This window comes from Phlebotomus papatasi, chromosome 2, assembly GCF_024763615.1.
Source record: "Phlebotomus papatasi isolate M1 chromosome 2, Ppap_2.1, whole genome shotgun sequence".
Lineage (NCBI taxonomy): Eukaryota > Metazoa > Arthropoda > Insecta > Diptera > Psychodidae > Phlebotomus > Phlebotomus papatasi.
In genome coordinates, this window is record NC_077223.1 from 72,847,565 (window position 1) to 72,864,340 (window position 16,776).

At 34.3% G+C, this 16,776-nt stretch overlaps 2 protein-coding genes across 6 annotated transcripts in view; one reads left to right on the top strand and one right to left on the bottom strand.

Annotated features, from left to right (window-relative positions):
- Positions 1–3,745: 3,745 nt before the first annotated feature.
- Positions 3,746–5,223, bottom strand: LOC129804344 (nuclear receptor coactivator 5). The gene has a single exon (XM_055851571.1). It carries the CDS (start codon positions 5,092–5,094, stop codon positions 3,856–3,858), a length of 1,239 nt encoding a protein of 412 aa, XP_055707546.1. The 5' UTR covers positions 5,095–5,223; the 3' UTR covers positions 3,746–3,855.
- A 260-nt stretch (positions 5,224–5,483) lies between these two features.
- Positions 5,484–16,776, top strand: part of LOC129804307 (zinc finger MIZ domain-containing protein 1) — a 37,367-nt gene continuing 26,074 nt past the window's right edge. For 2 of the 5 annotated variants that reach the window (XM_055851475.1, XM_055851477.1), the window contains exons 1-3: positions 5,493–6,308; positions 13,426–13,529; positions 13,607–14,911. In XM_055851475.1, coding sequence (XP_055707450.1) covers positions 13,627–14,911 — 1,285 coding nt within the window. In that variant the 5' untranslated portion in view covers positions 5,493–6,308; positions 13,426–13,529; positions 13,607–13,626. Of the gene's footprint in view, positions 6,309–13,425; positions 13,530–13,606; positions 14,912–16,776 lie in introns of all 5 variants that reach the window. The other 3 variants (XM_055851478.1, XM_055851479.1, XM_055851476.1) reach the window with 3 other exon arrangements.

A 16,776-nucleotide genomic window follows, 5' to 3' on the forward strand; every position in this document is an offset into this window, starting at 1 on the left:
TTGGAAATTACAAGGGGCCAACTAATTTTTGGCCATTTTTCAGGAGACATCATGAAAGATTCAACTTTGTGTAAATAAGTACAGTAGGTGTCAAAAGTTTGTTGCCTCATGTATGATCGGGAAACCAGATGCAAAAAATGATAGAAAAAATTACTTTTTCGAATTTTTCGTTTTGCAAATTAGTTGCCTGTAATCCGTAGATCTTATTTATATATTAAAAAAAAATAATTTTATTTCATATAAAAAATTATTGTTTTCCAAAAGTTGGTCATTTTTGAAAAATCAAAAGTTTGTTACCTCATTTAAAGAACTAATTTAAAATGATCAAAACATGCAACCAACTTAATGTAAACTGGTTACATTTTGATTTTATGTCATTTGAAAGGCAAATGGTGGGTTTGTACGCTGTTAAAGTTGTCTATGGTAAATACATGTGTATAAAAGTTTTGATAAATAAAAAGAAATACAGTAGAGTTCCTCAAATTTGAACGACGGTTGAGTTCAAAATGTAAAATTTGAGGATATGTGAAGAAAGTTTTTCGTGGAGTTCCATTTTTCTTTGGTTTTTCCTCAATATTATCGTATTATATTAAGTTCCGCAACAAATTCCACTTATTTCACAATAAATTACATTGATATATTCTCTAAAGTTATTTTACTTAATTTAGGAAAAGTGCATTTCACATGATTTCCGTTACATTTTTGAAAATATTGTTCAAATTTGAGGAGTGAGAAATGTCATCTATACCCCCCAAATGTTCAAATTTGAGGAACTCTACTGTAATCTATTTTTTGATAATTTATAATTTAGGTTAAAAATTGAAAATTACAAAAAGTTAAAAGGAGGGAAATTGTCCATATATACTGCCGGAATGAATTTGCGTCGTTAATTGCCAAATTTTATAGAAAATCTCTACAAAATATACATAAAATCGCCAAAATATATTGTGATAAGGTACGACAACATCTAAAAAACGTTACTGGCAGACCTAAGGTTTCGACTCAGAAGGTCGATAACAGCATTATAAGTATCACTGATAGGGACTCTATGATGTCTGCTTCAAAAATTCGCAGTCAGTTGGTTACTGAAAGGACGCAGGTCCCTACTGTTATAAAAATCAACTGAAAATGGTCAGAATATTTGGGAGACAAGCAATATTCCCAATATTCCATTGGTTAGCTAGTCTAATCTGGATAAATGGTGGTAGTTTTACTTGTTTAACATGTTTCAAGTAAATCTACATCCTTTTATTCAGATTGGTCTTGTTTACCAATGGAATATTGCGAGCCACCCAAACACTGAGCATTTTCTCTTGATTTTTATAACAGTAAGGATAAGGACCTGTGTTCCTTCAGCAACCAACTGTCTTTCAATTTATGAAGCAGACATAATTGGGTCACTATCAGAGATACTTACAATGCTGTTATCACCCCTCTGAGTCGATACCCCAGGTCTTCCAGTAGCGTTTTTTCAGATGTACTCGTACATCATTAATATAATATTTGGATATTTTATGTATAATCTTTCGTGATTTTTCATAAAAGCTAGCAACTAACAAAGCAGATTCATTCCGACAGTATCCCTGGACGATTTCATACCCTTTAACTCATTTTAGCTTGCCATTTAAAACTAAATTATGAATTATCGAAAAACAGATTTCTAGTTATTTATCATTACTCTTATACACATGTATTTACCATAGATAACTTTAGGAATGTCCAAACCCATCATTTGCCTCTCAAATGACATAAACTCAAAATATAGCCTGTTAATTTTAAGTTAGTTGCATGTTTTTGACCATTTTAAGTAACTTTTCAAATGAGGCAACAAACTTTTGACACCTAGGGTGAAATCATCACTTTTCGTCAGTGCCGCACTTCTCGCCACGTATATTGAAATCGCAATTTTTCACGATTTATGAAATAAATGAGCCGCAAAGTTATGCCCAGAGCACAATAAGTTTTATTTGTAAACATGTTTTCAAAATTTTCTGTGAGAGTGAGCGAGATGACTAGATCTAGATTTCATTCACTCTCACTGAAATATCAAAAACATGTTTACAAAATAAAAGTTATTGTGCGTTGGGCATTACTTGTATTTTTATTGCTGCTACATATAGAGTCGAAAAACACTATTTTTTTTTGTTTTGAATTTAAATATTTGAGCATTTTTAGAGGAATATTTTAAGCAAGTGCATCAAATTTAATATTTCTTACCAAATATAGTAAGTGCCATGAAACTTTTATCGAACAAAATTTAATTTTTGAATAAATAATTTGCCTATTGAACACTTAATTACATTCGGCGAATACATAAAATTTGTTTTTAGTTACAGTGTAGACTCTCTCAAATTCGGGCATATGGGACCGAAATGTCAGCCGAATTAGACAGAAATTCGGGCGACAAACTTTTTTAAATGTAACGATTTTTTATTCATGTGCATATAGATATTGAGTTTACACACTCATAACGTAAATTGCATGAAAATCCCTCAATAATGCAAAATCACATCAAATCTAAGACAAACCATGCCAAATTTGAGCATATTTTATTCATTTGATAATCATAATCAAACTTGAAAAATGACAACAAACTTTTTTCAAATGTAACCGCTGCCCGAATTAAAAAGTAGCCCGATCTTAAAAGAGCCGAATTTGCGAGAGTCTACTGTAATTTTTAGTCAGATTATTCAATGTAGAAGTGAATCTATGATAAAAAAAATAATTCCTACTTTTTAAAGAAATTAATAAGATTAATATTTGAAGTGAAAAAGATTGATTAATCGGAAACGAAAAAAAAATATTTTAATTGGATTCGAACCCGTAACATCATGATGAGATCCTCCTCGGCCAGTCGATTGCATCACTGCATCTTACATAGCCTAGTGAGATTTTGTTAATCATATTTTATTATTCAACTTACTGTTTTTTTGATTAGAAATATTAGGAATTAGATGCAGGTACGAGAACGAGTTTCGGCATAAAAGTAGTATACTTCAGTTGATACAAATATTCACTGTTACTGATCCAAACAGATCAGTAGAATAGTGCCGATCTGGATCGAAAAATCGGCACTAGTTTTCTAAGATCTGTTGATTTATTAAGTCGACACAATTTGGCCAGAAATCGGTACATCGGTTCATTAAAAAAATCGGCAAATATGGGTGATATGGGCACAAAGATTGACAGATCGGCTCACGAGGTGAACTGAGTGACTGTTGCCCACCTCGTTAAAAAAAAAATTAAATTCGTTAAAAAAAATACTCTTAATTAATAAATGGAAGCAGCGTGCAGCACTAACATTGCGATGCGAAATCTCTTGGTTCAATACTTGATAGTATTGGGATATAGAGGAAAGTAATCTCCCTTCGTATGTTCATGCCTTCGAACAATGTGAATTTTCTTTTAGTTTTCCTAAGAGACTTACACATTTCTATTAAATATTAGTTGGTTTATCATCAATTGTTGATAAATCCGTGATAATTATGTGTAAATCTCTTACATAAAACAAAAGAAATTCACATTATTCAAAGGCATGAACGTTCGAAAGAAGAGAACTTTATCCTAATTGTTGAAAATTAGAAAAATTTCCTTTTTCATTTTTTTTACTATCATTTGTTATTTAATCAAAAAAATCGAAGAAAAATACAGAGAAAGTATAGGGAAAATTATTGAGTTTAAAGAAAGGAGAATTTTTTGTGCGCCAACATATTATACCAGGGACTGTAAATCATCATAAAACGCATTTTTTAGCCTATTCAATTTATTTTATTGAGACAATACGACGAAATCATGGTAAAATGTGCGAGATGAAATTGCCAAGACGAGGACTTATTCACTATGCTCCAGTTGCCCTCAGAAAGCCACATCCAGGGACTGCAAAAGGGTGCTCTTGAGAACGGTGTCGAGAGCCTTTTGCACCTTTGGATCCTGCAGGAGTTTTATGGTACTGTCGCGATGGGGATTGTCTATGGCTAAAGGGGGCTTGGATTCCGCAGCTGAATTCCCAGTGATGCTGGGTTTATTGAGAATACTGAGAATTTTCTGGTGCAAATCCTGTTCCTCCTGTTGCTTCTTCTGTGCCTCCAAGATTTCCGTTCTCTCCTGAATGGCATCTTCATCGCCTAGCTCCACTTTCATTTGAAGTTCTCGCCGTTCAGTCAAGTATTTGATGATCTTGTCGTACTGCAGAACAGTTAGCATCCGGTTTTCCGTGAGTAGAAGGAGCAGGGATTGAATGCTGTCGGGATGCTTGTCTTTCAGGGAACCAGATACAATGGGAGTGATGGGAAGGGATTGAGTAGTTGTGGGGATAGAGGTTGTTGTAGATGCTGCAGCATCTCTATTCATCTTCTCCCGGAAGTTCTCAGCGATGAACTTAATGGCATCCTCAACGGGCATATTTCTATGCTCAGCTGGCTGCCCGTACAGGATATTGACAGTGATGCTGCGGTGTTCCTCATTCTGAGGTGTCACCAAGACAGCATAGAGGCAGCCACGGGATGAGATGTTGCCCAGAACCTTCCCAATTGGCACGTCATCATTGGGATAGAGCAAATCCACAGACAGTCCCAGCCTCTTTAGGTGAGCCTCAATTGCTTCGGCATAGACTGTAAGTGCTCTGGAAACCACAATAATCTCACAATCATTCCTTCCAGGCACCACCATCCAGGAAGGATAGCTTACGGGAGGAATGTTCATTAGACTGGCCCCAAAATCTGCTTTCCGGTTGTAGGTATTCCAAACTCCTTGAGCATCTCCTGCAGATCCGCCCACAGGGATATCCCATACTCCTCCAACTTTCTGGACACCCGCCTGAGCTCCAGGTCGAGTATTTCCCACCCCAGATTGAGCAGGCTTCACGAAAATCTTTTTCCCATGAATCATACCGTGCTTGTCCTTTAGGGCAGCTGCAGCCATCTCTTCTGTCTCAAATTGGATGAAGCCAAAGCCCCTATTGACCACAACTCCAATGATATTGCCGTATTTCTGAAAATACTCATCCATCTCCTGTCGAGTCGCCCCATCTGCCAATGCACCCACGTAGACTCGTGCGCGAACTGTTGCAGGATCGCGGATGAAACTAAGGTCCATTGTTGTTGTTTCAGGTGATTAAAAATCAATCGGAAAGCCCCTTAAAATACAAAAATTCTCCAGAAAAAAGTCTTCCGGAGAGAATTGTAAACAGCACTCATAACCTCAATTTTTTGCGGCGTTGTGGAAAAGCTATCCAGATGGCGCAGGCATGTTTCACATATTCTAAAAAGATGAAATTTACAGAGATTTCTGACCCAAAAGTTGCCAAGGAAGTATAAATTATTTGACTAGAAACTTAGTCTTTAGATTTCAGCCAAAATAATAGTAATTTTTTTCTGAAAATACTGTGAATTTCCAGGAAAATCGTGAAATTTCTCATAATGTTTCATGGTAGTTTCATGTTTTGGTGAAATATCCCAATTCCTCTGTTGATGGGATTTTTCTCCGCTCTAAGGGATATTTCACATTTCGGTTCACGGGGTTCACGGCGTCTTCGCGAAAAATCATTTTAATCACCTTTTACCGCGTTAAAATGTGTATTTGTGCCGTGCGTATGACCCCACGGAATACTTAAGTATCCACTGGTAGTGTCTAATTGTTATTGGATGTGCTGTACTTGTGAATAATTGAGTGGTAATCAATAATTCTATCTGTGAACATTTTAGTGCAACGTCTCTCGTAAATTTTTGATCAATAGTCTTTTTTGGGGTCCTCCCAGCCACTTAAGACTCCTGTCTGACCACCTAGGATACACCAAGGAGGAGAATTGTATGTTTAAAGTGCTGAGAAAGTGAGTGAAAGGTGAGATTTTGAGCAGGGAAGAAAAAAGTGAGAGAAAAGTGTCAGTGAACAGAGCTTGCCATCGCCATTTTATGCAAAACACTGGCAACATCGCAGGAACCATCGGACGGTAGTTTTGTTCAATAAGAAAAAAACACCTCAAAAAGCCACCTGGAAGCTGCCACAGCAGCCCCAGTGACCATCTGGCGAGGAGTCTGACTCCCCACCCATCATCCCCACTTTCAGATTGTACAGAAAATTGTGGAAAAGTGCGTGAAAATTGAGGGTGAAGAAGGGGAAGTGAGTGTTAAGTTCTGTGAGTCTCCCTCCTCCGGACGGATCGATCGATTGGGGGAGATTTGTGTGAGGCAGAATAGGTTGTCTCTGGAATCACCGGATGTGATGTTCCAAGTTCTTCAAGAACTCAGCAATACACTGCATCTATCTCAGCAATCGTAGATTGGCCAAGAAGTGACCTAGAAGCTTCAAAAGTAAGTTTCTTTTATTCCCATTCCCAAGAGACCAGAATCCCAGATATACTCTTTGCTCAGAGAATGCACTTTTTAGCAAAAATCAAATTTTCAATTGAAGTGCAATATATTATTATTTAAACCACATCTAATTAATAAAAAATGGATTTTAAAATTCATAAAGAATCCAAAAATATCAAATTATGATTTAATTTTCTCGTAAATAAATTAATTATACAGCGAAAAATTAATTTAATGATATAATTAAAAGGGTACTTACGCATTTATTCAAATTAAATGGTTGTAAGGCACTGAAGGACCTGCCTATGATTAATTCAGAACATTTTTTTTCCCAACATGATGGTGAATTTGATGATGAAATTAAAATTTTTCACGGAAAAGTGAATAATTTTGGATTAAAATATTCATTGGATAATTTGACATGGATCAAAATCATCCAGTAATTAATTTTCTATGAATTCTGTGACAATAATTGGGCATTGATGCTATACGTTTAATTATTATTAGCAAAATTGTAATATGGGCTACAGAATGTTCCATTCATAATGCAATAATCTTCAAAAATTTTCTCTCTTGTAAGAAAATAAAAAACTATAATAATTTTTACTAAATCACCCTTAATTCTGGGATTAATCTAATTTCTTACATTAATTTGAAGCGAAGATATTTTATTTTAAATTGTTAGAAATACCTTAGAGAAAAATATTTTTTTTATTATGCTGGTAGTAAGAGACTGTTAAATCCTTATATTCAAATTCTTCTAGAAAAGATTGTAAAATTTCATTGAGCCTTTAAGCCTTTAAGGACGATTGGAACACCGGTGTCCCATAAAGAAAAATAATTTTTCCTGACAACCTGAAGTTATTTTTTTCTTATGTTTGTGCGTACAGTAGAGTCTCGCTATAGGCCATCGGTCTATAGTCCACAATTTATCGACCGTTGATTTCAAAACACTGATTTTATGTTAGGTTATGTTTTTTGAACGCAACAAGCACAATTATTTTAATATTTTTGGCAAACTTTATTGAGTAGTTGTGATAATTGTGATCCATAATGAAGAGAGCGAGGACAAGTACCACAATCGCAAAGAAAGTGGAAGCCGTCGAGAAATTTCAATACTAAAAGTCGTTGATAATTTTTAAAAATGACATGGACTATAGTGCGACTCAAGTGTCAAATCTGAAACCAAATATGGACTATAACGAGACTCTACTGTAATTGTACATAATTGTAAAGTAGAAGGCTGAAGGAATCTAGGATATTTTTTGACAGTCTTCAGCTATTTGCTATTAGTAAATTTTTAAGCTCAAAATTGACGAATTTTTAAATTTTCATAATGAAAATTAATTTTAAATATTTTTTATACTTCCAATTTTTCTAAGCAAAACCGTTTTGGGAAAAGAAACTACAATACTCAAACATAATATTTTTCATTAGATTGAAAATTATCATTCATTGGTATTGTCAGAAAAATTACTTAAATTTTTAGGCTACTTTTGTTCCTATCGTTCGTAGAGACAAAAAATACACCAAATCAGACTCTGTTGGCTTTGCGAAGGCCAGATATATGACCTGTTACTGATTTTGTTAATTGGTTTCATTTTTATTGCTGATTTTCGGTCCACGAATACTGTCTCGTCGTTAAAGGGTTAAGCCTTTGATTGAAACTTTTAAATCCATGATAAGAGGTTAAATGGGTCAAGAACATTAAAAAAAAACAGGATATTTTCTCTAAATTTTTTTTCAGCATAATAAAAAAATATTTAATTAACTCGTTAAACATATAAAAGAATAAGATTTAAACTAGCCGTACTCACTATGGCGCTGTTATCTTGTAATATCGTTATCTCGTTATCTCGTTATGTTCTCGTTATGTATTTTATAAATGAAAAATTATAACAAGATAACAGATTACGGAGATTACGAGATAACAACGCCATAGTGAGTACGGCTACTATATTTAAGGGGAAGTGGGGTACCTTTTAAAGTGGATCACCTTTGAAATTGGGAGTTTTCTCCTATATTTAAGTGGAACTGAACCATATCAAAATGTAATTTAGCTTTCAATCTGTGCAGCTAAATTATGTCACGATAGGCCTCAATTTTATTTAAAAATAGGTGAAAAATCCCAATTTCAAAGGTGCCACTTTCAAAGGTGTCCCACTTCCTCCTACTGCAAAATTTAATTTTTGTCTTGGAATTTAAAAAAAAAACCATTAAATTCGAAATATTAAAAAAAAAAAATCAAAATTGTGTTCAAAATTCCAATTATTACCATATATGGGTACAAATGGAAGTCTATCTGGACTGGCCCTATAGTAATATAATAATCTAAAGACGTCCTTCATTTATTTGGTTAAAAAATAGAAAAGTTAGATGTAACTTTCTCACCTTTCTCACTCTAAATACTGTTTACAACAATAAATTTAATTGAATATTATGCTGTGTCTAAGTTCATAAGAGCCTAAGCCCACATAGACGCAGGCTAGTTCTCGACAACATTTATTCTGTAAAATTTGTAAGTAAAGGATTATGTAAAGGAGATTTATGTAAAGGCGTCTACACATTGGGAGCAATTTTCGTCAAAAATTGCGTTTTTGACAGAATTTTGACGTTTCCCCCTACAACGCTGCAGGGAATTTCCTTCAAAAAAGCAATTTTTGACAAAAATTGTTCCCAATGTGTAGAGGCCATAAAGGACTTCTAGTCAGTGATCCTAATGTACTGGATAACCTACAGCTTAAGCTGGGAGATGGCTTAACGTAGGGAAGACTGGAGCAAAACTTGTCAAAACGCATATTTAATTCTTTCATGAGCTCTGAGAAAACTTAAACGTTTTATAATGAGCATATTCTTATAGGAAATTTACTGCTCTACAACATTGCAGAAGACTGTTTTCCTCTATCTCGAAAGAAATGTGATTTTCGAATCATTTTCTAAAAGTCGATTTTGTGGAGATTCACAAAATTGCTGTGGCAAATTTTGTCAGTTTTCGGATTATTTGTGACGTTTTACTCTCGCAAACGTTAAAAATATCAAATAGACATATTTTTATAGGAAATTTATTCCTCTGAAACTTTATCGAAGATAATTTTTCTCTATCTTAACGAGAAAGGTGCTGGAATTGAGCTAATCAATATTGATAATATTTTCTGTAAGCTAAATATTCCAAAAATAAGGATTAAAACTTCATTATTTTTTAATCTAATAATCCTTCCTCGAATTCCTTGAAATTTTGTAAGTTTAAGAAGGTTCTTGAAGGATAACTATAATAAAAATTTCAAGCCTCAGTCTCTTTTATTTTAGAAAATAGTGAATATTGAAATTTTCGTTTTGACAAAACATACCCCAGTCTCCCCTAATTGTATTCAAAATAATGACTAGACTGTATTCCCATTATTTTTCTAGTAAGCCATAAGTGTGTCTGTCTAGAACTAGATCAATAAGTCGTAAGTCTACCTAAGATGTAAACCCACAGAATATGACAGTTTTGGATATGTTAAATCTTCTCGAAGATTAGCCTGAATCTATGTAGGCCTTTAGAATCGTCGATCAGTGGTCATTTGCACAAGTTTCCTTTACCTAATGCTTTACTGACTAATTTTACATGGTAAATATTTTCGAGGATTAGCTTTAGTCATTTTGGACTCTAAAGTTATAATGGAATGTTATAATCCATGATCTTTTGTTTTTTTTTAATGTTTTAGAGCTTTTTTTTTCATCTTATTTAATCTGTAATACTTACAGTAGACTCTCGCTAATTCGGCTCCTTTAACATCAGACAACTTTTTAATTAGGACAACAGTTAAATTTGAAAAATGTTTGTTGACATTTTTCTAGTTCGATTATGATTATCGAATGAAGCAAATATGCTCATATTTTCCCTGATTTGTCTCAGTTGTGATGTGATTTTGCATTATTAAGGGGCTTTCATGAAATTTACAATTAATATGAGCATGTAAACTCAATATGAGTATGCAGGTGAACAAAAAATCGTTGCATTTCAAATAATTTGATGCCCGAATTTCTGTCAAATTCGAGTGACATTTCGGTCCCAAATGACCGAATTTGAGAGTCTACGTCTACTGTATATGTGAGCACTTACAAAATTTTGTTAGGTTTGTTAAAGAAATTACGTTTTATTCTAAACAATTTTCGTATTTTTGATCAAATTTTAAATTTCAAAAAATTGGACCTATTATTGCATTATTTGTTTCTCTTAAACTAATTCCTACCTTCCTTTATTCCTTTAACCTTCTACTGTACAATTAGGGTGGAGTAACCACTTATCGCCATGTATAGGAAAAAGAGGAATTAATTTTATTATAACTTTTGAACTCTTATTACAAAGTAACTCAAATTTGACACAAAACTACTTAGATGTATTGGCTCTAGATTCGTGAAAACAATAGACCTTGAATTTAACGCTGGACTACTTAAAAAACTGATTTTTATTAACAATGCAAAAATAACCACTTCGTCGCCACTTTTTACCACTTTTCGCCAGTTTTGTAACCTTTTCTCGCCACCCACTTGAAAAGGTTCAAACTCGATTATTTTAGGCAATATTATAAAAAGAATACATTCAGCATTTCTTTTTCCTCATGGTCACCTTATTATTACTCACTTTAAACTATTTTCTTCCACTATTCTTTGAGAAATCAAATTATAGGTCTATTGCAGAAAGTAAACAATACAAATTTGACAACTGACAATCTATGAAGTGAAGTTAGCGTCGCATATTGAAAAGAGAATATTAATTAACTAAATACAAATTTTATGTATTCCACAAGTGTAATTAAATATTGAATAGACAAATTATTTATCCAAAAAGGTATATTTTGCTTGATGAAAATTTAATGGCACTTAGTATATTTGGTAAGAAATATTGGATTCGATGCACTTGCTTAAATTATTACTCTAAAAATGCTTAAAATCGTAATTCCAAAAAGAATATTTATTATTTTTCGACCCTATATGTAGCAGCAGTAAAAATACAAAGATTTTTGCGGCTGATTTATTTCACAAATCGCGAAAAATAGCGATTTCAATGAGGCCATTTACATCGTCGCATTAGATTGAGATTGGATTGTCCCAAAATCCGAATCCAATCTTGTCTGTTTACATCGTGCTGTTAAGATTGAATTGGATTTTTAGCGGGATGTCATTTTTGTGAGGTTAAAAATAATATTTTCGATTTTTAAGTTGGATATTTTGCTTAAGATTCTTAAATTTAACTACACAATTTGCTTAACATTACGTTCATATCCTTGTTTAAGGAATTCTGCAAAAACTTCTTGGTTGCAATTTTTTTAGAGTCTCTCGTCACAACAACCTCCTTCTCCTGATCAATTTAGAAGAGGAGCTTGCTTTGTCACCTCTTTTAAACTTGTTTGTTGCCCATATCCTTGCACAATACACAAAAAAAAGTCTTGAAAATTTTATTTTGTGCGACTTCTTTACCAAAACAACACAAATGATGAGGTTAGTTTAACGGTTTTAACGTCAAATGCAACTCAGAATTTCGCTTCGCGCGCTCCGAAAATGTTTTGGACAGTTGGAACAATTTGAATCCAATCCAATTCGATACGAGGGGTCGTATTGGATTTGCCGTTTATATCGAGAAAAATTAAACAAATCCCAATCTAATGCGGTGATGTAAATGGCCTCAATGTAAGTGGCGAGAAGTGGTGATTCCACCCTATGTACAAACATTAGGAAAGAAATAACTTTAGGTTAAAAAAAATATATTTTCTTAATGGGACACCGGTGTTCCATATAAACAGTCCATATTTTGCGGGTACAAAGGTGCAAAAAACATTTGGATCTATTTTTTCGTCACAGAAAACTTACCGACTAGAATAATATATATATTTTTTAAACCTAATAAATATTTTATGTATAAAAATATTTAATGAATGGCAAAATTTTGCAAGAAAAAACTCTAATGCCAATTGAAAGTAGCAAATTTTTATAAGTGGAATAAGCTCATACTTGGTAAAAGTGCAAAATTACTTCAAAATTTTCTTTAAGCGATTAATTTATTTTAGGACAAATATTTAGAAACATTTAATGACAATCAAATCTTACCTTCCATAAATATCAATCAAATATTCCTAAGTAGGCTGTGTGTTGAGAAAAAACAGCGTTCTGAATGGATCACACAGTGCAGCCAGAGCAATCAGAGTCTCTGAAAAAAAAAATGCACAAAAATGTGTATTTTCTTGAAAAATTTCCGCGTTTAACAATGTTAATGTTTCTTTCTCATTGACTCTTTTTCTACGTTTTTTTTCTCCTACACAGTAAAAAATTGTGTGAGAAATAAAGTTGTGTATGGGAAAAGTTGTGTATTTTCACAAGCATTTTGGTTGTAAATTGTAAAATTACTATCATATTTGTAATATGATACTAACATAATGCTAGTAAAATTAAGTTTGTGTAATAAAATTTGTGTATGGGAAAATTTGTGTGAGAACTGTCAAAATTTCATTGTTCACTATTGCAAATTTTCTAAGATTTTAGTCACTTTTCGCATTTCTAACTGTCTAATTGTCTTCTAGAATCATTCACTGGATTCTTAAAATATGCCTCAGTCGCAAAAAATGAGGAATAATTATGTAATAACAGAAAACAGAGGAAGCATCATGTAAATTAGAAAAATTGACGATGCAACTCTTGGCCATTTGCTTAAGAGAAGTAAGCAAGTTCGTGGCGCAGCCGGAAAACACGAGATCAACAACGCAAAGGTTATGGGTTCAAGTCTCAGACCATCTCTTCATGTTTTTTATTTTTTTGTTCTTTTTTTTCTTTTTTTCTTAGTTTAATGCAGAGACTTTTCACAGATAATACACATAAATCGAACTAAATTGCTCTACAATCAAAATTATAGACAGGAAGCCATTTTATAAAATTGACAATACACAACTTTGCCAATACACAACATTGCCAATACACAAACCTCACAACGGTAGCGCTCGTGCAAAAATTACCAACGATAGTGGTTGTAAATTTTTTTTACTGTGTACTTTTAATTTTGTATGCGGGAGGTCAATTTTCGTCCACAAATAGACAATTTATATAAAAAAAGAGACTCTCCATTTCCCTTGTATCATTGCAGAGTCACTGAGATTTCTGTAATACGTGTGGTGAGAAATATGGATGTCGAATAGGACAGTGTAACCAATAAAGTCTCATGGCACGAATTTTCACGCAATATTTATGGTAAGAAAATGTCATGTGAAGAAAGAAAAGAACATTCTTGATGAGTGTTTTTTTGGGTGATTTTTTTTTGTGTATAGAACGTTAAGCAATTGACGAGATGAATTCTCAACTGGGTACAGCATCAGAGTCAACAATGGCCAAGGATCAGTTGCCACCGACACGAAATTATGGGGATGCATCGATGGGGTATCAGCAACAGGGAAATCCTTATGGGCAACAGTATCAGAGTCAAATGGGTGGGCAATTTGGTCAGCAGAATCCAGGTATGATGGATGAGCATCATATGCATCAGTTTGGGCATCAGAATCAGGGACAACAGAGTCTTCAGGGTGGCGGCATGTACAATCCCCAGGGGCGTCAGAATGCTGCACCCCCAAATCCCATGATGGGGGCATATGGGCCAACGGGGTATGGAAATCAGGGTGGGAATATGATACTACCGGGAAGAGATCAGTATGGGAATATGAGTGGGTTTCCGGGTAATGCTGGTGGGAATCAATTTATAGGAGCTGGAGGAACAAATATGCCACATGGGATGTCACAGATGAATCAGATGGAATTGAATTATAGTCCGGGAAAGCAGGAGGTGAGTAATGAAAAATCCTCACAGGATCACTGGATGTGTTGCGAAGAGTGCTTCAAAGTCAACCCAACCTTGCAGATGATGCCGATGAATCAGTTGCCACTTGGTCAGGCGGGAGGTGGTCATCATGCAATGGGACAGGGCCAGATGGGACCGAGTGTGGTGCAGCAAATGTCACAGATGGTCGATATGAATCCCATGGCTAAGATGCAGGGCATGGCAAATGGGTATCATCAGACAAGGCGAATGGCACCCTATCCATCTCCCATGATGCATGCCAGTCAGAAGCGTTCGGGAATGTATCCAATGACTCCTCAGCAGAATGTTCCTATGGGGCAAATGCAGCAATTTGCCCAGCAACAGGCTCAACCACCGCCACAGCAACACTTTGTGCCACTCCAGCAGCAGCAGCAGCCTCCGGGTCAGGGTTATGCTCGAGGAAGTGTTCAAGGTCCGATGCATGGGAATTATGGTAGGGGAACTATGGGAGGGGCAATGATGGGGCAACAGCAGCCTCAGCGTGTTTCCAGTGCCATTCCCTATGCCTCGCCTCCGTACACTCAGGGTCCGGGTACGGGGAGTCCACAGTACCCGAATCCGGTAGCGGGTACAGCCCTACCGAGTGGTAGTGCTGGAAATTTTCAGGCCAACATGCAGCAGCAGAGTTTGCAGCCAGATGTTCGACTTGGGTATCAGCACAGTCCAGTTCCGGGCAATCCCACTCCACCGCTCACACCAGCATCCCTCATGACACCCTACATCAGCCCCAATCCCGACGTGAAACCACCCATCAGTCACAGTAAGTTTGTTTTCTTTTCATTTACCAAAAAAAAAATATCCCAAGAAACTGCGGCAGACAAAACTTTTTGGACCTTATCGTAAGGAAACCGTCATTTTAACGTTATTAAAATTACTTCCAATTATGGTGACTTAGGAGAAGATAATTAATAACGTGATTACAGCAAAAAGATCGTCAAACAGAACAAAAAGAACAGCAAAGAGAGAAAAACATCACTTCTTCATTGTTTTTCTTTTGCTCATCTAACGGTGCTATCACACTATAATTTTTCACGTTTTAATTTTAAATTCAATTGAGCCAATTGAGCAGTAAGATTTCTAGAATTTACTTGAAAATTCTCACAGCCAGGACATATTTTGCAAGAAATTTGCTCAATTTTAAATATTGACGCGAGATTTTTAGTTGTGAATGACTCCGGAAAATTTGTGATAGTACTTAAAATGTCTTATACTGAGAGAAATCCGAAAAAGTTAAAATAACATTCCGGAAATGTTAATTTTACCCTGCAGTATTGATCCGAAATCGGTGTAAATATTACCCTTTTTAGGTGTATTATGGGTTAAAGTTACCCTTTTTCATGTTAATTTTACTCTTAAAAAGGTGTAAAATTAACATTAAAAATGTTGATATATTTTTACACCGAAAAAGTGTTAAAGTTACGAGGAAAAAAAGTTAATCGCATCCCCGTTTTTTTCTCAGTGAAGGAAAACGTCATTTTAACGTTATTAAAATTACTTCCAATTTTGGTGAATTATGAGAAGATAATTTATAACGTGATTAGAACAAAAAGATCACTAAAGAGAACAAAAAGAACAGCAAAGAGAGAAAAACATCACTTCTTCACTGTTTTTCTTTTGCTCATCTAACGGTGCTATCACACTAGGATTTTTCACGTTTTAATTTTAAATTCAATTGAGCCAATTGAGCCAATTGAGCAGTAAGATTTCTAGAATTTACTTGAAAATTCTCACAGCCAGGACATATTTTGCAAGAAATTTGCTCAATTTTAAATATTGACGCGAGATTTTTAGTTGTGAATGACTCCGGAAAATTTGTGATAGTACTTAAAATGTCTTATACTGAGAGAAATCCGAAAAAGTTAAAATAACATTCCGGAAGTGTTAATTTTACCCTGCATTATTGATCCAAAATCGGTGTAAATATTACCCTTTTTAGGTGTATTGGGGGTTAAACTTACCCTTTTTCATGTTAATTTTACCCTTGAAAAGGTGTAAAATTAACATTAAAAATGTTGATATATTTTTACACCTAAAAAGTGTTAAAGTTATGAGGAAAAAAAGTTAATCGCACCCTCGTTTTTTCTCAGTGAAGGAAAACGTCATTTTAAGGTTATTAAAATTACTTCCAATTTTGGTGAATTATGAGAAGATAATTTATAACGTGATTAGAACAAAAAGATCACTAAAGAGAAGAAAAAAACAGCAAAGAGAGAAAAACATCACTTCTTCATTGTTTTTCTTTCTCTTGCTCATCTAAAACAATGAGATATGTCAAAATTCTAAATTGGAAATGCATCAAAATTACCCCATTTTACCCTATTTGAAACTTTTCTTAAACAAAACTTTGTAATTTTTTCGAAATAATAACATCAATTTTCCTTAAAAGCGTTACCTGTGAAGATTTCTTCTTTGATTAATTTTACTTTATTTTTTATTGTACCACCAATGTTAGAATTACGTAAGATTTTCGTTACAAAACTTACTTACAATATGATGTCTGTTTTTTTTTGAGGCAGGCGAGCTAAATTTATCTAATTCATCTTATTAATACGAAAATGCTTATTCAAAATTGTTTCGAAACAATAATGTACGTTAAAAGGGAATATGCATTTTCGGGACCGAAGA